Source organism: Pteropus alecto, unplaced genomic scaffold (genome assembly GCF_000325575.1).
Source record: "Pteropus alecto unplaced genomic scaffold, ASM32557v1 scaffold33, whole genome shotgun sequence".
NCBI classification, from domain to species: Eukaryota; Metazoa; Chordata; class Mammalia; order Chiroptera; family Pteropodidae; genus Pteropus; species Pteropus alecto.
The window spans coordinates 858394-883178 of NW_006435762.1; the positions used below are offsets into that span (position 1 = coordinate 858394).

General features: G+C 33.2%; 1 protein-coding gene across 1 annotated transcript; it reads right to left on the reverse strand.

Annotated features, from left to right (window-relative positions):
* Nucleotides 1-742: 742 nt before the first annotated feature.
* Nucleotides 743-23371, reverse strand: SERPINI2 (serpin family I member 2). Its single transcript, XM_006910803.2, has 8 exons — nt 23121-23371; nt 18085-18315; nt 16483-16677; nt 16211-16403; nt 11668-11765; nt 7931-8017; nt 4862-4951; nt 743-982 (listed from the first exon to the last, which is right to left on the reverse strand). The coding sequence occupies exons 1-8, from the start codon at nt 23365-23367 to the stop codon at nt 906-908; spliced, it is 1218 nt and encodes a 405-aa protein (XP_006910865.1). The 5' UTR covers nt 23368-23371; the 3' UTR covers nt 743-905.
* Between the last annotated feature and the right edge of the window lie 1414 nt (nt 23372-24785).

Below are 24785 nucleotides of genomic sequence, written 5' to 3' on the forward strand. Positions count from 1 at the left end.
TATCATTAAGCTCTTTGCCAAGAATTGTAAAGACAGACAAACAAAAAGACATCTTACATCATTAACACAGAAATAGAAAAACTGTGAAACATGTTATATTAAGTCATTGGAATGTGGTACTATTTTGGATATTTGCATCTGACATTTCAGATTATTCAGAGGAAGAATTCTACACTTAATCTTTATAGATTACGATCATGGCTCTCATACTTTCTTAGTTCAGTGTTGTAATATTGTGGAAGGTCAGTCTCCTTAATCATGCTAATTTAGCTGCCACTTTCACATGTAGGAAAGCTTTAGAAAAGTTATTATCTTTGTTACTTTCTATACATATTTAAAGCATAAAGTATTTTTAAAATGTTTCAAAAGGTATTAAAACAAGGCAAATATTAAATATAACACAGGGAATACCAAATTAAGATTAGCGAAAAACTCAAAGCTCATCTATTGTCATAGATACTGGATTTCTGTGCTTTAAATGGCATTCTAGAGAGGCACCCATACACCCATCCTATCTTGACTTTACTTTCCCGTGGTCTGGATAATTCCATTATACCTAGGAGTCAGATAGCCCAGTCTTTTAGAAATACGGATTTTGATATCTAAAATAGGAATTTGATATCTAAAATATCTTAGAAAGGATTGTTCTAAGATATCAATAGTAATATTTTATGTAGGTTACTGTTTTTATATAGACTTGATAACATAGAATAGAAGCATTGAATGAATTTTCATTTATTAATAATTTCATCTATTCATCAACACATGTATATATTAATACAGATTAACACAAGCACAGTTTAAAAGAGAAAATGATATATAGACTATATTTGCAAGATGATGATGTTGTGCAAATCAACTATTTTCCAAAGAATCATCTTATAGTCTGAGGTGGTACTTTTCATTCACAGTGAAGCTAAATCTCTTCCCTTTATCTTTTGGGTGTCAGGATTTGTCACCCGTCCCATAAACAAAATTGATTCTGAGAAAAGAAAAAAACATACTTTAGGAATTTCTGAGGAAAAAAAGTTAATAATTAGTTTTTCTTAGTTTTTAACAAATCATTTAGTCTTTGTTCTCTATAAGATAAATAAGCAATGTCTAACAGCAGAACTGTCTCTTTTGTCTCAAATACATAATTATGTTATTATTAATCATTTTCTGGTAATTTATGAAGTAAATTAACACCCACAAGAGCTTGTCATGAAAAATACACTAGTCTTTTTTTTTCTATAAGAAAGCAAAAATAAAGTGACCGAGAGGCGTTCTTCTAAATATAGAGACTCAGTCAGGCAAACACAGCATAATAAAATGGTGATGAGCATGGCAGAGTTTTAAATTGAAAGCATTAGCAGGCAGACATCTTTTTATGCATGTAACATAAGCCCTTAGGGTTAAAAGTACAGTTTCTCAGATCTCCTTCAGCTCTGAATCAAAACTCATTGTTAAAGACAATATTTTCATATCACCAATGCTTTCAAAACCTCACAGAAGTGATATAGTATACAGCATAAATGCAAACACCTATTTCCAGCCATTCTGTGTTTGCAAGTGAAAAGGTACTAAGCAAGAACTAGAGGACAAAACAGAAACAAATAATGTGTCAAAATCCATTCACTTTTCAACTGGAGTAAGGAAAGTGGCTTGAATGGATCCATGTCAAGTGCTGCTTTAAGTTCCTATGGGTCATGTGTAATAGAGGTTAATTTCAAAAAAAATGATAAAATAACTTTCACATAATTTTAAACCTGATGAAAAGTATATTTAAATGTATTTGGAATAACAGCGAGAGAGTTTTTTCATTAACTCTTTACATCAGTCCAAAGACTGACACACTCTTAGAAAAAACAAAAACATGAAAATTGATATAATATCCAGCAGATTTTTTTTCTTCTTTTTATGGGTAAGTACAATCAATAATGCCTTCCTGAAAAATTATAGTCAATAGTAATCAAAAATCTCAAAATAATCCTGAGAAAAAGAAACAAAAATCTCTATACTTCAGATAGCTAAGGATGCACAAGCAACTTTCCCAGAATATATCTTACATTTAGTCACAATAGGAATTATCAGTGATTCTTGTATTTTTATAATTCTATGGCATCAAAATGCTTATTGGAATTATTAGTTCAGGAAATTTTTAAGTATCTTATAGAAATTTGTAATTGAAGACAATAGTTTAAAATTTTATACACGGAGAAGAGCAGTACATTACATAAAAGTCATTTGTCTCAGACCTTTCAATCTGTTTCTTCGACCAAGGAGAACAACATTTTAAATTAAGTCTTCATGCAGTCACTAATAAATCCAGTCACTACTAAATTGGACAGATTAGTGAAATCTCGCTTGACATAATAGCAATGGATATAGAGGCAGGCTGAAGCAGAAATCACTATTGTTTCCATTTTTCTCTTCATGTTCCCTTCTTAGAGAGGTGTGTTCCATATTTAATCTTTATATTTATATAACATCCCCATCAGATGGAAACAAATTTACCTCTTAATATTAAAATACAATAGCATAACCAAAACCAATAACCTAGAAGAAAAAAATTCTTAATAAATACTCTACAGTCTGTTTCTCCCTTCAACTTAAGACCTGAATGAGTTCTGAATACAGTATTTTTAAATATGTATAAAGTACTATCAGTTTCAAAACCATGATTCACTACTTTCTCAGAGATGGCACATTTCATGTAGCCTCTTTCACAGTTTGCTTCTGAAAGTCTGTAAAGCTGGCCCATAATCTCAGCCTAAAAGAATAAAAAAAGTTTATTTCCCTGGAAGTTCAGCTTAGTAAGAGCTTTGGATGACTATACTAAAATTTAAAACTTGATAGTAAAATACAAATAATGTATGGACTTTACACAAAAGGATTGTTTATGCAAAACAATTTTTAAATCTAGATAAAAACTGATGTACCAAAACTAAAATCATTCATCCTCACAGTTCTGAAATTATCAATTGAATATATTTTATGTAGAGCATTAAGTCACTTAGTGTCTACTATGTTGTGCAAAATCACCATCTTTGTTAATCTCAATGATTTTTTAAGTTCATTTGTGAGAGAAAAATAAACAAATCACTGAATGTCTATTGTCCTAAGATAATAGCCCATTCTACACTTCATAAGGTAAAAATTTACAGCCCCCTCATCAGTGATAAATGAATGGCCATACATTTCAAATAATACTTTAAAGGAGAAACCTTAGTTTAGAAATTTTCATTACAATTAAGTTCATAAAATAGTGGAAATTGTCATTAAGGTCTGATAGTGAAGCACTATCACAAATAAGTGAATGAGTGGATTTTATTGGGTTTTGCATTTTACTTCTGTTTAACATAGCTATTACATGGCCTTGGAAAATAGAGAGTCAGACATCACTATTCTAAAAGCAATTATTTCCTTGTGCATTGATGCCCAATGCAGCTTCATTTCTTTTTGTTCTCCATACTCAATAATTACATACTAATTATAAAAAATTAAAGTTATCCAAAGGTTAAAGATGGATCAAATAACATACTCAGAATATCTTTTAACATTGACACATCCACTACTGGAAATGAAGTTGTGTTAAGGCAATATCAGCAAATCTAAAACTGCTTCTTTGTTTCCAAGATATAACTTTCAGAAAGGTCATTCAGCACTAGTTTCATGGAGCCTAAAAAAGAAACTAGTGTATCCCTTAAGGAGCCAATAACATCAGTATCCCTAGTTAATCAAACAGATTCAGATTCTGAAATTAACTATATCTCATTTCCATGTGAACTAATTTATATAGAGAAACTTTTTAATTTTCTTTTCTTCATTTACTCAGCATTCACTCAATTATGTTTATCGATTTATTCATAATAAACACTATGTGCCAGACACAGTGTTACAGGCTTCATATATTATTTTATTTTAACTCTATGAGATGAATGCTAATAATATGTTCATGTAGGAGCTGGGAAAATATGGTCTAGAAAGTATAAGTGACTGTGTCAAAACTATTAGTTAATTGAGCTGGAACTTGAACCCAGGTTTGACACCCAAGACCATACTCTCAATCTCCAGAGATACTGATATTGTGTGCAAGGCACTTTGCCCAATACTGGTCTGGAAACAGAAGTGAATAAAAAATGAGTTCTGCTCTCCTCTGGTTTATGGTAATTATGACTATGGAAGAGTCCTAAATATAAACTTAAAGAAAGTTCCTTCACTGTATCCTCATTCCTGACCTCTCTCTTTGTTAAGAGAAAATATAGAAACATTTACCCAATCTGCATTTCCACATGTTAACATTGTGTCAAAGGCCAATCCAATCCACTATTACCTCCACCTTTCATACCTAACTGCATCACCTCTCACCAGATTTCCAAATTGGAGATTTGGAATTATGTTCGAGCCCTTCCTCCCACCCAGGGCCTGTTCCTAGTCATTTATTCTTTTCGCATCTACCTCTGAAAGCTTTCACAACTCTACAGCTCCCAATATCCAACCCCATTGTGGCATAAAATAGAGTTGACTTCGGAAGCAAACAGGTCCTGTTCTCAGTCTGCCACCTAGACAAACTACATAATCTCTCTCTGAGCTTTTATATCTTTGTTAGTCAAGTATCTAACCTACTGAAATGGTATTAGCTTTAGAGATAGGTATTTAAAGTGGTTAGCATATATAATAGCTATGTTGGCAGCTATTATTACCACTATCCTATTTTGGGCCCCTGTCATTTCTTAAAATAGAATGCCTGCTGCAAAACAGGAACTCAACAAATACCCGTTGAAAGAATAAGTGATTCAGATATGTAGATTGCAATTAGCAGCCAGGAATAGGTCTGTTTAACGTAAGCAGTTTCTCTAGGGACTTCTCAAAAAGGTACCTGTTGGGTTATTCTTCATAATAAACAGAAATGGATGATTTGCTATAAATTGGTTTGGAGCAAGGCTCATGATCACAGGGATGTGTATACCTATGAAATAAAGACAACAGTTATTTAGATGTCTACATTAAAATCAGTAAAGAAAATATTTCTTTAATTTTTTTTATAGACAGAAAAGTTCATTTTGTTTGAGGAGTTAATATGTGAAAATTACTATTTTCTAAATACAGAGAAGTTTAGAATAAATTTAAAAACCAAAGAGCAGAAGAATAAATATTGGATCATTCATAGACTAATTCTAACTAATTCTAACTAATTATAACTAATTATAACTAATTATAACTAATTCACATTTATGCTCAGTGAAGAAGAAAGACGGGTACTAGTTTCAATTTAGTGAAAGCAGTTGAACTATTTTATCTTTTAAACAAAAATTTTCTGTTGTTTTTATTTACATTATATGGTTTATTCTTATAATATTTCAACTCAAATTCCTATGCAGATATGTTTGCACTTTATTTCTATTCTTCAGGTTTATGGCAATCAAATCTGAGTTTAAATTTATTTTTTTAACTTACTTTTCCAAAATTATTCTGAGAGCTCAGAGCTTTTAGGATTTGTGCTGTGAATGTGTATGAGGTTTTTATTATGAGATTAGAAGAGATTTGCTGCTTTAACAATTATTTACCGTCACAATTTATTTTATGCTGCTCCATTGTATTGTTTGTCAATATTTAGAGTGGGTAAATTTAAATGGTTGCATTTCTTTTCTTTCTAAGTTAAATATTTCTACACTCAATTTAGATGTTTTCTTTACAAATAATACTATGCTCTTGTACAATTTTCCCAGACCCATGAAAAAATAATTTAAAAAAATATAACATGTGTGATTAGAATTGAAAAACAATTGTACAGAAGGAAAAAACTGTTTCTACTCTTTAGGGTATGCAAATTAAACTGACAAAAAAAAACAGACTAACGGAAGACATGGCTTACTTTTTATCCACACAGAAGCTTCACAGAAAAGAAGTGAATACCCAAAGAAGTGGTTAGGGTTGAGAGCTTGTAAACCATAGAACAAAGGGTTGTAAATTGTGGAGAAATGACTAGACAAAGAAAAAGGGCTTGGACTTCTGTGGGCAATAAACTGTGGGAAGGTAAATAAGTATATGAGAGAAATTAATGGCAGATAAGGGTTATTCAATAAGGTTTGCTTTGCAGTCATTTCTGTGTTAACTTCCATCTCCTGTGATAAAGGTGAAATTTGTGTCCTGGTTTTAGGCAGATATGGGGAGGGCAGAGAGATCTTTTTTGTTTCTCAATTGCTTTTGGCTCAAAATAATTCTTTTGCCAAAATGACATATTTTGTCGTGGCATATTTGGATCCCTTTCACAATCAAACATAACCTTAATAACATAAAATACAGGGCACTTCTCCTATCTGGAATATCAGGGCTACACAGCCCAAATTACAAATGAATATAGATAGACTCAATGTCTGAATTAATGAGATAACCAGAAAAACATAGTCAATATCACTCCCATTCTTCTTTGGGTGAATACTTGAGCTCTTCTGTTCTTAAGCAAGCTCTGAGCAGAAGCCTGAAAGTAAAAATATCCATGCTGACTATTCCATGGTGTGATGCACCAGGGTTACTACTGATCCCTTAAGGACTGTTACATCATTTTAGAGAACTCTAGACTTAAAATGAGAGTCAGTGAGCAATAGCAGAAAGAGCTCTGAACTCGATGTTAGACAACCTGATTTCAGTTCAAATTGTGCTGTCAATTAATAGTCTGATTACAGGCAAACCACTTCACATTGCTGGGCTTGTTTTTTCATCAATATTATAATAGGATCAGACAATGATCTTTAAGAACTCTTCTAGTTCTATGTAAAAACAGCTGTAAAATTTGTCTACATGGGCCAGTAACTTCATCCCAATGCAACGTTTTCATTTCTCCAAGGATTAAAATATTCCATCCCCTCCAATATAAGTTTCTTGAGCACAGTAATGCAAAGTCTTTCAGGAGATGACAAAATGGTAGAGAGAGTCCAGTGTGTTACACTCAGATGTCAAAATCCACTGACACTATGTCGCTTTACAAATTAATCAAGAAATTAACAATGTGAATATAAATTTGTAGAAATTTATCAATAAGACAATTTACATAATACATATCTTTTACATATTGGTTAGAATCCAAATAGTCTAAAAAATTAAAATATATTTATGAGGGATTCATTAAAATAGCTTTTCCCTTTCTGACTAAATTTAAGGCTTTGCTCTAATCATTTTCTTGTATGACAGCGTAGACATAACTCAAAATGCCATTTGTTCAAGGAAATATAGAGGAGCAATTCTCGAACTGTAACGTGTACACAGATCAAGCAGTTTCTGACTCAGTAGATTTAAAGTTGGGCCTGAGGTTCTGCATTTCTAACAAGTTTCCAAGTGATGCCCATGCTGCTAGTCTATGCACTATACTTGCAGAAGGAAAGATAGGCTGCCGGCCACTGTGGAGCACTGGTTCTCAATCCTGGGAGCACATAAGAAACACAGGAAAACAAGAAAATACTGGAGCCTGGATCTTATCTCCAAACATACAAACTTTATAGGATTTTAAAAAGCTTTCCAGGTGATACTAATGTGCCGTAGAGATAATGACAAGAATCAAATTTTAAAAGCAGGGACTAACTTGGTGTAATGAAAGAATAAAATTAATACAATTACTTAAGAGTGAGCATTCCTGAACAATAATGATTTTATAGTTGAGCTTAAATTTTTCTCCACAAGTCCTATCTGCTAATTGACAAGTAATGCAGTTTGAAAATAAGCAAATATCTGTAGATGAGCCTCAACTTTTAATCAAATCCCTTCCCTCTCCTTTGCATTAAGCTGTGGTTGCAGAGATGCAAAGCATCTTACACAACCAATTTCTTTTTCTTCCTAGAGAGTCCTAGACAGCAGGAGAGAAAAGGGCAATCAGAATATTGCAAAAGCTCCAGCACCCTAATGCTCGTTTCCCCCCAATCTTTCCCCCTGCTTGTGAAATCTTTTGTCCTACCAGTCGATGTTGCCACTTCACTGCCATCTTCATTTATCTCAAAGAAAACTTGTTGCATGACTTGGGAAACATATACCTCAGATGAATCTGTTGGAAAATATGAAAGTATATTTAAGTTAAAATTCAAAGCCATTGCTTATTAGGTCTCAGGTTAATTTCATTTTCACATGAACAAAGAAAAGGGGAAAAAAAAAACTTCAAGCTGGTTAATTTGCTAGATAGAGATAAAGGTGTTTTAAGTTTAACTTTTGTGGACTTAGTAGAGTCACAAACAGGGAGATCGAGCTTAGTTCAGATATAAAAGGTAAAGATAGAAGGGTATAAGCCTGAAATCAGGTATCCCACCAAGTGAAATATTTGAATGGACAGAAGTTTTTGTCCGCCGTGGTCATGGTCTACAGACAGGATGAAGGAGGCTTTATAGATTTGAATTAATCCCACCCTATGTATTCAACCTCAAAGCTGACTTGCCTTTTAAATTCTGTATTCAGTTTTGATCTGGATTTAAAACAAAATTTGCTTGCCTTCAAGACTGGTGAGGCCATGAAAGTCTAAAGAGCTTTTGTGGTATCTGTTACAAAATCACTTCAGAGCTATGCTTTAAAACCTGTCAAATTTTTCAGTGTAAGATAGGGTCTTACAACATTCTGTTCTAGTGTGGATACAGGCTGGGAGAGAATGCCTCTCTTCTCCCCTTGGTGGAACTGATGTATATATGTGAGGCGTTTCTGATTTAGTGACCTGCGAGGATAGTCTCCTTGAGAAGGGGGAAGTGAAACCATAAGTTTGAAGCCATCAGCCATCTCTGTTCTGTCAAGACCAGATAAATCTGACAATGTTCCCCAGAGAAATAACTGAAACAAGGTCGTTCATTCATTGATGACAAGAGAGTGGAGGAGAGGAAGATGTGTCTTGAAACTTTAAGAGGAAAGAGGAAAAGTAACTTTGTCTCTCTTGAGAGAGAAAGCTGATATGATGCTGGTAGATGCCACCAAAACCACAAAATTAAAAAAAAAGAAAATTATGAAAAAATAATTTAGTAAAGAGGAATCAGCTCTGATAGCTTACTGAAAAGTAAATCCCCTCAGGCAAGATAGAGAAAAGTCATCAAAGGGATATTTGCATAGAAAATGAATCCCCACTCCACTAAACATAAACTCCAAATTGCTTATGGTGATTCTGTCTGGACCCTCAGTATATTTTATCCTCATCTCTCACTCTCCTGTCCTTATCCAGAAGCTCAGGCTACAAAGTCAAACACCAAGGCCATAACCCTAGCTCTCCCTCTGCCTAGAACTCCTTCCCCAGATTTTCCCCTGATTTTCTCCCTTGTTATTCAGATTTCAGAAAAAATGTCACTCCCTAATATTAGTTTTCCCTCACCACCCTGTCTAATTTTGACACATAAAATGGAGAAAAGGGGACATCCACTCACTGTGTGGATTAACTGAAGTACGGGAGATTGGTTCTTTCAAGATTAGCCAAAAAAAACACCTTCTTTCTCCAGGATTGCTTTGAATAAGACAAAATTCACACAAAAAGCACAGGGTAGGTGACCTAGGGGCCCATACTGCCGAGAGCAGAGACAAAAAAGCATGTTGGGGATTAGTGGAAAATTGGACCCAGTTTCACAATAGCACAAGACCAAGTTACTCTCTGGCTGTTAGACTGAGCAACTTGGTCTTGTGTGTTCCATCTCACCACAGAGAAAGCCCAGTCTTGGGAAAAGAACAGGATCCGAAAGTTAGTAGCCAGAACAAGGGATCTGGACTCCATAAACTCACTAGTTTCTACACTTTTGTAATAATTCTTTCCTTTCGTTTCTATAAAAATTTCACATATGTCTTTGTCAAATTAAGAAGACAAGAAATCTTCTATAGTTTTGCCAGATGTGTAGGTAAATATTAATATGTCACTTGCCTCTCTTGTTTTTTTTAATTTAACATTTACTGAGTATCTACTACGTGCCAGATGTGGAACTAGGTGATATACATACATTCTTTTATTTAATTCCACCACGAGGATATATTATCTCATTTAACGAATTTGGAAGTTGAGGCTCAGAAAGGTTAAATATTTTACTAAAGATGACATCCAAAGTAATAACAGAAGTCAAATATTCATCTCAAAATTTCTAAAGTAATTCTGAAAACATGTCATCTACAACTTGTGAGCTATATGAGTAAAAGGTAATGTCTCTTTTGTGTAAATATTCCATAGCACTAGTGGTGGGCTGGTTTACAGTAGCCTTTAGTAAATGCTTATTGCACAAATGAAAAGTAGAAATAGCAGGGAATTCACAATTTTTGATGACTGAGTGTAGGGCCAACCTTGACTGCAGTCATTCTATTTCCGGCAATAAGACAGAGCCAAAGTAGTTAAAACAGTTCAAATAGGTAACTCGGGAGAGAAAGAGCTGAAAACGTTGGACTTTTATTCTCTGTTCAGGGTTATTCTCTTGCAGAAATCATTTTATGAAGCATTTTAAAGGTATTTTCTTGACAAATCTGCCTGTAATAGGAGATTTTGTAGAAGTCACAAGTTGCTGGAAACTGGCAGAGTGAGTGGCTGTTTGAAATGTATGAGGTATAGCGAGTAAGCTTCCGAAGACCAGAAAAATGGTTAAGAGGAAGAGGTGCTTAAAAAATAGCTTGGTTTATTTCAGGTTGGTGAGGTGGCTGTGTTCCAGGGCACACTTAGATAGGATCCTGTTGCAGTATTTATTGTTGACTGTCTCATTTCTGATGATGATGAAATTGTTAGAGAATGGAGAACTACCTGTCAGTGTGAGAACAAGTAACTAATCATGTATGAAAGTGACAATGAACATCTATGTCACCTGTGTCTCCTACCCAACTCCTCCACCAAGCTCATTAATTCTGTTCATTTACCCACATAAGTGATGAGTGAATGAATGAATATTTTTCCAAAACCCATATACTTATATAGGAATGCACAAAATTTCCATGTTATGATACAAAAACACATCAAATAGATAGATCTGTATCATTAGGCCCCTTTTTATAAAACAGAGACTGAATTTAAAAGAGGGTAAGTAACTTGGGACAAATTGGCTCTCTTTATCCATTTTTATTCTCTTTAATTAGGTCTTTTTGAACTATTGGATACTGCCAGGATGAGAAAAATTAAAAGACTTGAGCTTTGTTGTGCAAGTGAGCATCTTAACCCTACACAATTTCACGGGCGCAAATTAGCATAAGAGCTCCGTCTCCTCAAATTTGTTGTCAGTCCCAAGCTAAATCTACAAGCTGTAGCATTACAGTTTCTAGACTGTGTTCATTATCTAGCATGTTGTGAATGCCTATTTCATAGGCTCTAATATTACTGAATTAACATTTGCAAATTGGTTTATAAGAGTTTTATTAGCTCCGCTTAGATGAGAGACTCAAAGTTTTAATTCTTGTTGTTCAAATAAGGAAATGCAAATAGGGCCAAAATAAAAGCCCATATAATACTTTACCTATATAGTTTCATTACAAGCGTGGTTGGAAGGCTTATCTAACATTCTAAAATGTTTCTCGGCTTTCATTAAAGAAAAGTACTTAAATGCAAAATAGAGTGTTTATGTATAGATGACTCAACATGACCATGACATTTATTCACCGTGTATGTATTTTCTGGGTCCAAATGCTATTTCAGTTTTAAAATCAGTCAGTTAACATAGTTATTAAGAAAACATATTAACATGACAATATAAGAATTATTTATCATACTACCTGTTATTCCGGAAAGGTCACAGCCACTGCTAAATATTTCAGTTATATTCAAAAAATACAAAGCTTCTTTGAAATCTAATTTTTGTTCTACTTTAAATCTGTTTAAAAAAAAAGATGAAGAAAAGTCTTGAAACACAGAACACATTTGATGTCAAAATGTTTTCTTTAATTTTTTATATAAAATGAATAACTTGGAAGAGATTATATTGTGAAATCTTTTGCTTTCATTATCCCAATTACATTTCCTCACATTTCACATCATTTCTCCCCAATTCCACGAAGTAGCTCTGGGTTACTAATAACTTGCTTCCCAGATTAATGTTTGGTGGGAAGAGGGAAGAGAATACTTTTTGAAGTAACAATTACCCAACGAAACAGAGTGAGAGTTTTAAGTTTTCAACTGCTTGGCTCCTTCCTTAGAAGTATAAAAGATTCCTCCAGCAACCACATACACTCAGTTTTTTTCACACCATCCAAGACGACTCCTGGCAGATGCCCAAGATGTTAGGAGAGGGAAACAGGAGCCAACAGTCTTTAGAGGAGATTGTTGGCTATTGAAATACAGAGAAGCATTGATAACCTATTATCCTTCCCATCCATTGTCATAATTGATGTGACTTTCTTCAGTTTATGGACACACCTAATATCTTTTCAATCAACCCTGTAAAAGGGGCAAAACATTGAAAAGGAACTAAATTTCTTCCAAATAAAATAAAAGATAAAAATTATAGGAGAAAAACAAAAAAGCTCAGTATTTCTAATGCAGGGCCATAAGTTAGGACTCCAGATTCAGCTCACCTGTCCATGTTGATGTGAAGAGGGACTTTACCCAGAGAATCTCAAAGATTCTCTTAGGCACTGACCTAGGATTCCAAGTCAACAGCAGTTACTGAACCTCACTTTACCATTTTAATAATAATAACAATAACAATAATAAAATTAGCTAGTGTTCATTAACTTTATAGATGCTTAAAGAATCAATCTGCATTTGAAAACCAGGTTAGAAACTTTGTTTATGAAAGAAAAGAATGTAAAGCCATCAAACAGGTAGCTATGTATATTCCTACATCAGCCAGATCCCAGGCAACTCCTGCCCAGATTGCTCTGTCTGTGCCCTCATGGGTATTTGCCTCTTTTCTCTCTGGTTTGGATACAGACACAACCGCTGAAGCACAGGATCCTTGCTTAGTTAACAGGTAGGCCCATTAGCTTGAGCAATTGGTCTAATGAGATCATTGTTTTAATTGCCAAATACTAATCAAACAAGTTTCTTAATTATGATTTTTCAAAACAATGAACATGCTGTGGCAGAAATTTACTAGGCCTAAGTTATTTCTTGGTAAACTATTATGTACTTTTGGAAGATGTCAACTCATTCAGAGTCCTAGCTAACTGGGACTGGGAACAACAGGTGCATTGAAATCAACTCATAATAAAAATAGCTTGATTTTTGCCAACTGTTTTCAATTTCTTCCTCTGAACTTCCTGTTAAGAAAGATAATATGCAGCATGATGGTTTTGTGTTCCTTTTTCTTCCTTCCTTCCTTTTTTTCTTTGTTTTCTGTTTTATTACCACCTCTATTTTTAAACTGAATGGCGTATGGCTTCTAAAAGGTGGAGAATAAATATTCTACCTATAAATTAGCAATTTTTAGTATAATAGTACAATAATTTTAGGATAATAAGAAGAATACTGCAAGACATTACAACTTCTAATAATGCCTAATTATCCCCAGAGTTACTTAAGAAACAATCCTGCTCATAATTTAGTCCAATGAAACCTACAGTAATAGAAACCCACTTAACCATTTAGTCAAAGTAAAATCTACAACCAGTTTCTAATTATCCATAATTATTAGGACCATGAATAGCCACATGTGAAGTAGTACTTCCATGTGTTAGGCACTTAATATAGATTATAGCTTTTAATCTTCACAAAAAAACTGAGGAAGTTCGCGTTATTATTCCCATTAACATTAAAAAAATGGAAGCTTGAGGAGGTTGATTTTCAGGTTCAAGGTCAAGTAGGAGACAGTGCTAAGATTCAAACTCGGGTCCATTCCAAGTCAAAGCTAATGTGCTAATTCCCACTGCCTTCTAATAAAGAAATAATTCAAATCATAATCTCCATCTATTTATCTATATATGCAGTATTAATTATGTACTGCTTCCAAATTTTGTCGTAATATTTATTCTAGACGTGGTTCATTTTCCCTTTTCCTTGACCTTCCTCTAAAACTGTCAATGGATACAGCTAAGGGTAAAAGAATGAGCAGCAAAAAGACTGGACAGACAATTAACTACTAAATAATCATGAAATGAATATTTTAGCATATGTAAAGATTATCTATTTGCTTACAAGATAGCAATTTAGTGTCAAATGTAACCATTGTGCTTAAAGGGGTCTTAACACAAGTAAAAGTTGCAAAAAATGAAAGAAAACAATTCAGAATTTCCATTTTAAGATCGATCCACTCCTGTCTGCAGGCCCAACTGAGGAATGGTGCTGTTCTTTCCTTTTCCTTTATAGCCAGGACTCTTATTTAATGAAAAAAAAGTCTTGGATGGGTCTCCTTTGGGGCCCCTATCCTTATTATGTGGAATCCAGTTTTGTTACTGTGGGTTTGAGTCTTCCTTGGAAAGTTCAGTCTAGGACCATTCAAACCAAATCTTAAAGCTACACGCAAGGATAATAATGGGACACAATCTTTTTGACACTGGTGGACCCAGACTATTATGTAAATATAGTAGTTTCTTTTCATTTTCTAACCAGTTAGCTCCAAGTGTGAGTGCGCGTGTGTGTGTGTGTGTGTGTGTATGTGTGTGTGTGTGTGTGAAATACTCTATTAGCCTCAAGGGCTGAATTAAAAATGCTTTCTCTCACATATTAAACATAGCTGGACAATGTTTAATGCAAATTTGGGATTCCAATTTGTATGCGTGTCCAATAGGTTAAAGTAAATGAACATTTTATAATCACTACTGCAGCTGGTCATGACATATCTGTCACATACACCATTATATCCCAATGTTCGGCACATAGAATTTGCTAAGAAGAATATTCCTTGAAAGACTGAATAACATCCAGGTAGAGAAATACCAATGACGGGAAATAGGAAGAAAGGTTGTGGGGGAAGAGATTCAGATTTTAGAGACACAGATAAAAGAGAGTTAGAAGAAGAAGTCTTAAGATGAAACTCTAGTAAACATTATTTGAGAACAGAAACAAAAAAATATATGGCAGGGAGAAGGTAAATTTTACAGAAAGATCAAAAACTAAATAGAAGTAAGTAGTGCCACAGGGGTTAAAGAAAGATTTTTAAGAAAAATTGTATGGTTAATAATATTTATTCATATCAAGGGTGAGAAAAGCATAGGACAGCTTTTCCTCCAGGGCATCAAGGAAGATGAAGGGCAAAGAGGTAAGTTTCCTTAATGATATGTTTTCCTCAATGAACAAGAAGTCGAGATATATGTTGGATTAAAAAAATCAACACCAAGTAATGCATGGAGAATGGAGATAAAGTTCTGGTGTGGTACGGGCATTAGAAAAGAAAGTTCTCTGAAGATAAACAAGAAATTCCAAGCTCTAGCCTTAGTGAGACTAGGAGTGACTGCTTTATGGGTTTTGCTAAACAAAATCAGTAGGTAAGGAGCACGAGTAGTCTTAGGATTGAGAATGGGTTGAATTAGAGAGGAACAAAGGTGATAAACACATGAAAATATTTGGTGACAGTATGATTGAAATGATTGATTGGACTTTGGCTAAGTAGAAAGGAGGAAAAGCCAAGAGATTTAAGAAACCAATGGCCAGGAAGAGAGGCGCACAGACCATGTGGGCCTTGATGAGTATGGAGAGCATTTTAGAAATGAAAGGACAGAATATAATCTATTGAACATCTGTCTCTTTTTTTCAAAATTCAGGTAGAGTGCGAATTGAGTTATTTGGGTATACCTTACTCTCGGAAGTTTCTCCTGTCTCCTAGAAGAATGATATTGAGAAATTAATGTTTATAAGTACTGCCCCTGAGATATGCCTTTGTGATTGCCCCTTTGTATTAACTACCTAAAACTGACCATAGAAGTCTATTTATAATTCAATGACTGTTAGAGCACTGTCAAGGGTGATTTAACATGTCTTTTAATTATACAGTATCATAAGTGTTTTGGAGGTTTTATTTTCCTTAAACATAATGGAAGATAAAGATTTTAAATTCCAATTAGGAAAAAAAATTAGAAAAAAATAAGTTTAATGAAAAGAATAATAATTCTTTTTAATCCCAGCATTCTAGTTTGAAGACTTACATTTCTCCATTTCTTTCAGAGAATGTTGAACATTTAATTTAGTCCTCATGGTAAAGCAAAGCTGAAGATGTTCAGACCTGCCTTTTTATCCATAATATGGAGTAATACTTCCAAATGTATTTTTCTTTTTTATTTTTGTCAATAGCCTTTTCAAGAACTTGTTATCTTTCAACTGGCTAATCAGATTTCTCTACAAGTGAAAACATAAGAACCAGAATGTTAAAATGACATTACCAACCTTGGGAGGCTTATTTCCACTTCTTCTTCTTGCATCTCAGAGAACCATTTCAAGATTCGATGAGCAGTTATTAGTTTTTCCATTTCTTCTATGTTCACCTCTTCTGTAGGAAGTATAATGATTAAACTGAACTCATTACCTTTATAAGGTAATTCCAAAACCTGGTAGTTCACAGAGGATTCAGAAAAATAACCTGGAATAGAGAAAATAAAATATTAAATATACTTGGCAACTCTCAAAGTCATGCTTTAGAGTATGATTTCTCATATTACCATATTTTGTTCTCAAAAGAGCTTTCATCGTTGGAATTTGAACTGTTACACCATCTTTCTTAGTGAAATTCATCAGCTGTGTGTCCTCTTTTCTGAATTTTTGTTTCCAATCCCCCTTGAAATAAATCGCATTCACCAGGACAAGCCGAGTCAGAGGGCCAAATTCTTCCCCTGAAAACATCTCTTTAATTTTTCCTGTTAAGTGGGTAGAGGAGGAGGCAGAAAGAAATATGTAATAGTGGTTTAGTAGAACTGCTTTAAATAGAATTAAAACAAAAATTTACTTTTCAGATCAGTTATAAACAGTCTATCATGTAGATATAGCAATGTTGAGAGTAAAGGGGAGTGCTATTAAATATTTTATTGAGAAACAAGTGCAGACAAGATTTCACTAGGAAACAGGAGATACGGGATCATCTTAGACAAATTTGGACAGACCTAGTAATGAACTCTTTAGTGAGATTATTTGTGTAAACATTTTTCAGACAGAAAGAACAAAAACTAAATATCTCTTTCTGCATGTTTACTGGTACTTTTCGAACTATTTCAAGGTTCTCCAGCAGGTTAATCAGAATTAATATATTAACTGTATACTCAGACTTGCTACTCTCACAACTGCAGCCACTGCCCATTATGTAGAGACAAGTATGGAGCTGCTAGTATGATTTTCTTCTTCTGAAAAACCAGTCTCCTATGTCTATGTCTGATGAGTATTTCAAAGTTATAAGACAAAAGCATAACTGGGTGCCATGAAGCTGGCTAGGGATGTTCTCATTTTGTATGTTATTAATAGGACTTTCCTGTGAACACAGCTCATGTTTTCAACTTACAATTCTCCATATGAGGCTTCCCATGAGGAATATAGTGGCATCTTACGCCATTGCAATTTTTTGTAACAGAATGAATAATCAAAGAAACAGACTACTGTTAATCAAGGACCACATATGTGCTTGTCTCTTCATATTCATTATTATTAAACTTTCCAGTAATCCTGAAATTTTAATAATGTTGTCATTTTAAATGGTGCATAGCTCATAACTTGTTAAGATTTAAACTCTTCTGTATGATTTTTAAGTTCATGTACTTTCTACTATGTCATTCCAGAGTCTCTTTGTAATTTTTGCTAGCTTGTATTTAATTTAAAGTTAAGATTACCACATTTATGATAGGATTAACAACACTGATTATTAAACATTAACACATTTAACTAAGATATGTTAATTATTTATAGTATGTGTGGGAAAGAAGCATTTGGGATTGACAGATCTAATTTTTATCTAGCCAAAGATATTATTCTTACTGCCATATTTAAGAACTCCACCCTTAAACAAAAATTATTATTACAATTCTTTCCTTAATGATTCCACAAATGGGTGTCTCTCATAAAAAAAAAAAAAAGAATTTGTGTACTTTTCAAAGCAGCTTACAATTTCTCTTGGTTTTACAATTTAGTATTAATCTGAATAATAGGGAAACAAAATAGGAGATTTGATCCCTCCAAGCCAGTTTAGTGGGAAAATATTCAACCATTCTTTACTTTAGGATATTAAAAACCATGCACACAATGTCAAATAATGATTTTATGAAAATGGGAAACTTTACCATCTGTTTTTCTTTCTACCCAGGTACTTATTGTCTCTGCACAAGACTTTGCATCCTGAAAATTCACCAGTTTTATGGCACTCTGAAAAAATTCCTTGTTGCCATGGAGATACTGTTCTTTCACAGTGAATCCTTCTTGAAGGTAGAGGGCATTGGCAAGATTAAATGTAAATTCTTGTTTTTTCTCTGAGATGGCAGAGAAAAATGACTCCAGTGCAGAAAATTCTTCTCCTAAAAAATAATTATAATGTACACTGACATATTGAACAAATAAAAACAACAGCTTTTCAGCTTTGCTTCTATGCAATCTGATTCATATCACCATTTTTTGCACCCTTAGATATAACTAACAATCTCTTCTAATTTAGCATAAATATTTTAAGCATTTATCTACTGTAGAATACTCATTTTCTAGAGAAACCAGATCTTACATAGAAAAAAAAATCCATGTAAATTTGAAATTCGTCAAAAACAAGAACATGCATTTAAACAGTGTAAAGGAAATTCCCTCTTTATAGTCAAATTTAGCTTATTCTTAGTTGTTGGAAATTTATCTTTAGAACCTCATTCTTTACATAACTTGCAATATTTATAAAAGAGAAATGCTAACGAAACTGATGGGGGCATGACAGCAATGAGCTATTCTTTCCAATATTACTTTTATTTCAGCTTAAGAAAGGATTGCTCTTGTATGAGCAACTGCACCTGTCCAAGATTTGAAATTTATGAGGCAACCCCTATAATCATCTCTAGAGATGCGTAAGAATCAGAATTGCCTATTTCTTCAGGTTCATGAATCTATATACTTTGGTTCTCTACATGAACAATAAAACTCTTTAACTATCCCAACTATAACCACTAGCCAGAGGAATTCGTCGGAGTCAGCTAAGAATCACCATTGGCCTATTATTTATTTATCATTGGATCATTCTGATCACAATGTCATTAGGAACATATATATGCCTATGAGAGAATTCAGCTCTGATCTTTACTCAGTGGTTTCCTATTTATTACCAAAGGGTACAGATATTTTTCATTTCCTTTTGGCTTAATTTTGAAACTCAATCATTTAGTTTGGAAACGGTATTTCAAATCAAAGTTTTATTTGGGGCCTTTGTTATATTTTCAGTTAAATACTGAAAATACCACTTTCATAACTTTAAAGTTGATTGTATGTAATTAATTTATATCAAAGAAATATAAATGGTTTATCATTGTAAGATGCCTATTGAATAAAGAGATAAAAAGAAGTGCTACTGAGAGAAACTTGCTATTCAGTGTCTATTGGAAATAAAGCACGTGTGTGTATATGTGAGAGCGAGGAATAAAGACTTCATCAGAGAGCTAGCAGCCCATAGGGCATCTTTGTGCAAATAAGAACAGATGCCCTCACTCAGGTACTATAGCCCATGGCTTTATAACATGTCCAGCTGAGTAGAGGCTACATTTCAGTCTCTATTAACCTCCTTGTCCTGGCTCTCTTGTAGAGGAACAACCTACAGAACTGTACAGGAGGTTCTGGAAAGTATATTGCATTATATTTCAAATTATGAGTCTCTATTCGTGAGACAAAAGCACAGACATAAAAGATTTTAGATACAAAAATTTCTTTCCGAATGATTGAATCTGAAGAATTTTAGTAATTCTTTACAACCTTGGAACTCCTTAAATAAGAAAGGGAAGAAGGCCAATCTACTTTATTTGTTTACACAATGATTTCGGATGCAATCCTTTCTTGCTATCTGAAGTCAAGAAAAATATCTTAACATCTGGGAGGCTATGAAGAAGACTTCCTGAGTAAAGTCATGAGAACGTCTCTAAAAGAATAAGTTAAAGTTAGAAATAAAATGGCAAAATTTGAAGCCAGTTTTATGGAGCTTGTAATTTATGAACATCTTTGAAGGAATGGGAAAGAAAGGAGAGGGAAAGGAAAAATAGCCCCAACTCATTTGTCAGAGCAAATAAATATGTCATATATTTAAGGTCTAAGACTGTGTAACAAACAGTCAGCTGCTCTTTGATAAATTGCTGGACTCAGAAGTCAGTGAAAAACATGTCACCAAATAGCAGAAGTTTGGAGGAGAACATAAAGTTATCTGCCTTATAAATTTTATTTAATTTACAGCTTAATAGCCTCTTTTAGCACAGATCAAAAAGAACACATATACATGACTCCTCATAGGCAATGAGAATAAGTTTATTTAATTTCCTAAAATAGAGCCATGGAAAACCTGCAGGTCATGGAGTAAATGTGACTTTTGGTTTGATTATACCAGACCTCTAAAAACTGTTCTAAAATTCAGTCCTTGTTTACTTCTCCTGCTATGAAGGGCCCAAAGGCCAACTTTATATGCAATGTGAGAGATCCAAAGATGAAAACAAAGGCAGCCATAGGAAAATAGATTATTTTAGCCAAAAGTTCCATATAAAACATCTTGTTCAAACTCCTCTTTTTTATAGTGAGGCACCAAAAATCCAGAGAGATATAGTAACTTGAGAGGTGCCACATCACAAAGTCATTGGGTGCAGAGCTGAGTCAGGAATTCACGCCTAGTTGTCTTTCCATAACTCTCTTGGAATAAAGAAGCACCTTCAAGTTAGTATTTGATTAGTAAGCAGCATTATTAGATGCCAAGGAAAATGGGGCATTATCAGAAACTTAGTAAATTGGTGAAGGTAAATTATGAGCAGATATTTTGGCAATGCAGGAGAGGAAAACTGAGGACACTGAGATCCCCAGCGGGGTAGGGTGCCAGGAGTTGTATGCCTATCTGTGGAATAAGCCGGCTGTTAAAGGAAACAGATTGGTAGCAGAAAAAATAAAATATACTGATTTAGCAGAGTGTATCTTTCAATAATCAATAAAAATTGAAGACAGGGCCAGGACTAAGATGTGTCAATAAGACACTCATCTTGGACATAAAATTTAAGCAGATGCCAACAAACTCAGTAATCAAGCTAAATAATATTTTACTGCAATATGTATATTTTCAAAATCAGTGGTAATGCAAAGAAATCCTTGATGAACAAAATACAAAATCTTTAGAGACAGGATCATTATCTATTTAAAGTTTTTGTGTACTGATTTCTTTTTGTCTTGGGTTCCAGTAGGGCTCTGCCAGGCACTACCTTCTGATCTGTTACACCCTTCCCTCTAACCTTAGTGCTATCTTGCTCTTTATTCTCCAAATCCCCTGGACATTTTCTCCATCTTCTTGCACCTTCACTCTGTCCCCCTCCTTAACTCTGTGTCTTCTTTTTCTTTATTCCTTAATTTCCTCCTCTTTTTCTTTACTTTTTCAGAATTTTCTTTTCATATCTTCTCCCTTTTTGACTGGCCTTTCTTTTCTTTTTGCAGTTATCTTCCATCTGTGCCCCTTTCTCCTTTAACAAAGCAGAATAGAAAGCAAGCTTGGTACATTTTGCTGTATGTGTTAAAATGTTAATATTTAATTTTCCATATATACTCTTCCAAAGAAAATATTAAAATTTTCATTATTGCTCTTGTGCTCTATAACCCTCACTGAATCATTTTTGGAATTAATTTTGGGCAAGTAACTTAACCTTTCTTTTCCTCACTGTCCTCATGTGTACAGAAGGGTTACCTCACAGAGTGATTGTGAAGAATAGATGAGATCATGTATATCAAGCATATAAAACAGTGACTTCTACACCATATATGATATGATAATTTCATCATTATTATTACTACGATTATTAGTATGTTCGCAATGAAGAATTGTTAGGATTTCTGTGTTTCTCTGTAAGATAAAATTTATTTAAAATAATTTAGATTTTGGAGACAATTTTGCTAGTTTACCATGAAATCAAATTTACATATCTTCATAAATGTTCTATTACTTTTTAAAGCAGTATCATGTGATTGAAATGTTTCTGGGACTGTGTAGTGAGATTAGTCAGTGAAGACTAAATCTGGAACATAGTGGATTCATTTTACATTATTCACAAAAGAAACCTGTTGCAATGAACTTCATGCTCATCGACTTCTTTTCTACATGAAATTTCCTTTATTTAAAGAAGAAAAACAAATCCTTAAATATAACTACTCTGCACTAACACAAACATACTGAAATTAATTACAGTGAATAAATTTCCAAATCAAAAACCTGGATGTTTCCTCTGATGTTCAGAACATATTATCTAATAGAGATGTAAAATTTTGAAATTAAAATTATTATGGACATTAAGACCACAGGATAGTCAGAAAAATGGGCAACTACCCCTTCAAATGGGACACCAGCACTAAAGCTTCTACATGGTATCTCAGGACTTTAGGAGACTCCAAAATAACAACCACTCATGAGCAAAAGGCCTCTGAGGGGTTATATAAACCCCTTTTTGCCCAAAAATTTTCTTTAAAAACTATTAATCAAATAAGCTTTTGAAATGTATACATTAATGCTTTTTCTTTGTCTGATTTAAGTGAAAATGTTAAATTTTACTTAGAAAATGACTTTTTAAAAGCTAACAAAATACAGATGCATACAAAGATTTCTGAGTGAGGGTACTCACTAAACCATTTTTATAAGAGAAGTATTGGAAGCAACCTAATGAAGAAGGATTAAGAAAGTAATGGCATTTCCATGAGAGGTAACAAAATGCAACAATTAAAATTTATACACTGAAGTAGTGGTGTGATATGAGAAAATGATCACAAATGTAAGAATATTTGTATATACATGTGAGTATATATATGTATAAACATACACATACAACATAATCTAAATTAATTCAAATTGGATAAAACAGACTAGAAAAAATATACAGACATAAAATTATATATCTGTATAGAACTAATTTTTAATACATAATTTTGGTAACATTTTCATTATGAAACAATTATAAATGAATGAATATTATTTACATTTATGATTCTTCACCTTATTATAATTTTATATTTTATATAATGGTTTTCATTTATTAAAGTTCTATGACCCTGAACTTCTTTCTACTATCTAAAAAATCAATTTGGCCAGATCTTATCGAGTATAAATGATAATATGTAAGAATCTCACCAATTGAGGTTTCCTGAAATTTTAAAGTTTGTCTTATTTGCTGTTGTGCTTTTCCTTTTGCTCCAAGTTGCACCATTCCAAGAACCAAAGTTGTTCCAAGGGGGGAGAATATAATATTATTCTTATGAGCTGAACAAATAGCTCGATAAAGATCCACTGCAAATTCAGTATTTCTTTGAGCCAAGGATCTTGGGGTTTGACTTCCAGAAAAAGTCAAAAGGAGACTCCACAGTAAGATTTTATCCATTTTGACGTCTGTGAATTAATTCAAAATTTATTAGTTTTCAAATAACCACAGTTTATCATAGTAAGCTTAACAAAAAACTTTCTACCTATTAGAACTTCCCGTCTTATTAAGACAAATTATCACAAGAAGATTCTAATGCCAGTTTCTAGACCAAGCAACATCTATTAGGAGAAATAGGACATTGCTAATGACATTTTTTGTATTTCTTCAAGAACCAACCCAAAATACATATATAGCAAAAAAATTACTAATCGTCAAATATTCTCCAAAACTAAGCTGGGGAGTCATTATCTAGATATTTCAAATTGTTTTCTAATATATGTAGTAAACTATTTGTTTAGGTATACAATTCACAAAGGAAGAAGAACCCAAAATGCAATCCAAAACAATTGTTAGAAAGTAATGTTTTGGTAAACTGTGTATAAATACATCTATACTATGAAGCAAATGTTTTATCGAAGATTAAATCAGTACATAAGGTTGTAAGTAGCAGCACAACAACAGTAAAAGCTAAAGGCTAAGAGAAGTTTTACATACAAAATAAATTTCTGTGTATCGTTTTCTAATACATTCAATATTTCAGAAGATTTTTGCTCAAAATGGTTTGTAGATATATAGTCAAAATGTTATTAGTACTTTTAAGTCATCATGTGGCAATCCATTAGACACATCTTTTTGCGTTTGGTTTGTATTAATAAATAATATTATAAAGGATATAATTTTTTCCTTATAGAATCTGAAAGTTATCTTCTCATTGTTATTAATAATCTTAATAATTAAAATTTACATTATTTGATCAACAGTTTCTCCAAGAAAATTTCTAGGTACTTATTAAATCGCAAACATACAAAAAATTGGTTTTAAAAATTCACTTACGTCATTGGCATTGGATCATATCTCATCGGAAATCACAAAGTATTGATGAACTAAACAATCTAATGAATAGTTCTATAAGAATTTGATATTTAAATTTATAGTGATACCTTTTAAGGAGAATAAAAGTAATGCGTTAATTTGATAAATTTAAATAATGTTTACCAAAGTGAATTGAAATGTCATTCCTATCCTATTAAGCACTCCTAGTCAATATTATTGTATACATACTTTATTCAAAAGCTATTTAATTTTAAGGTACTTACCCCAAATTCACTTTTGATCCTTCACAGTAATAACTAAAATATGCTTCCTGGGAAGCACTAGCACATGCAACACCTGACAGTCAAGGCCAACTCTATTTATCTTGAACGTCGCTCGATTAATTCCTCTAAAATCAAAGCAGGTGTTCGCCACATTTGTATAGGACTAACATGATCAAGTTAATGATCAGTGATGAAATATGCAAGAACTAAGAGAGAAAATAGTAGAATTTTAAAAGATAACATTAAGTTTATGTTATTATTTCACTCATTATTTCATTT

Excerpts from the sequence above, each read along its gene's own strand:
- SERPINI2 (XM_006910803.2), bottom strand. The coding sequence starts at position 23,367 with ATGGATAAAATCTTACTGTGGAGTCTCCTTTTGACTTTTTCTGGAAGT. Across the intron at positions 18,316-23,120 it reads ATTTCAGGAAACCTCAATTG|GAGAAGAATTTTCTGCACTG; the intron begins GTGAGATTCTTA and ends ATTATTTTTTAG. Across the intron at positions 11,766-16,210 it reads GTGGAAATAAGCCTCCCAAG|ATTTAAAGTAGAACAAAAAT; the intron begins GTTGGTAATGTC and ends TTTTTTAAACAG.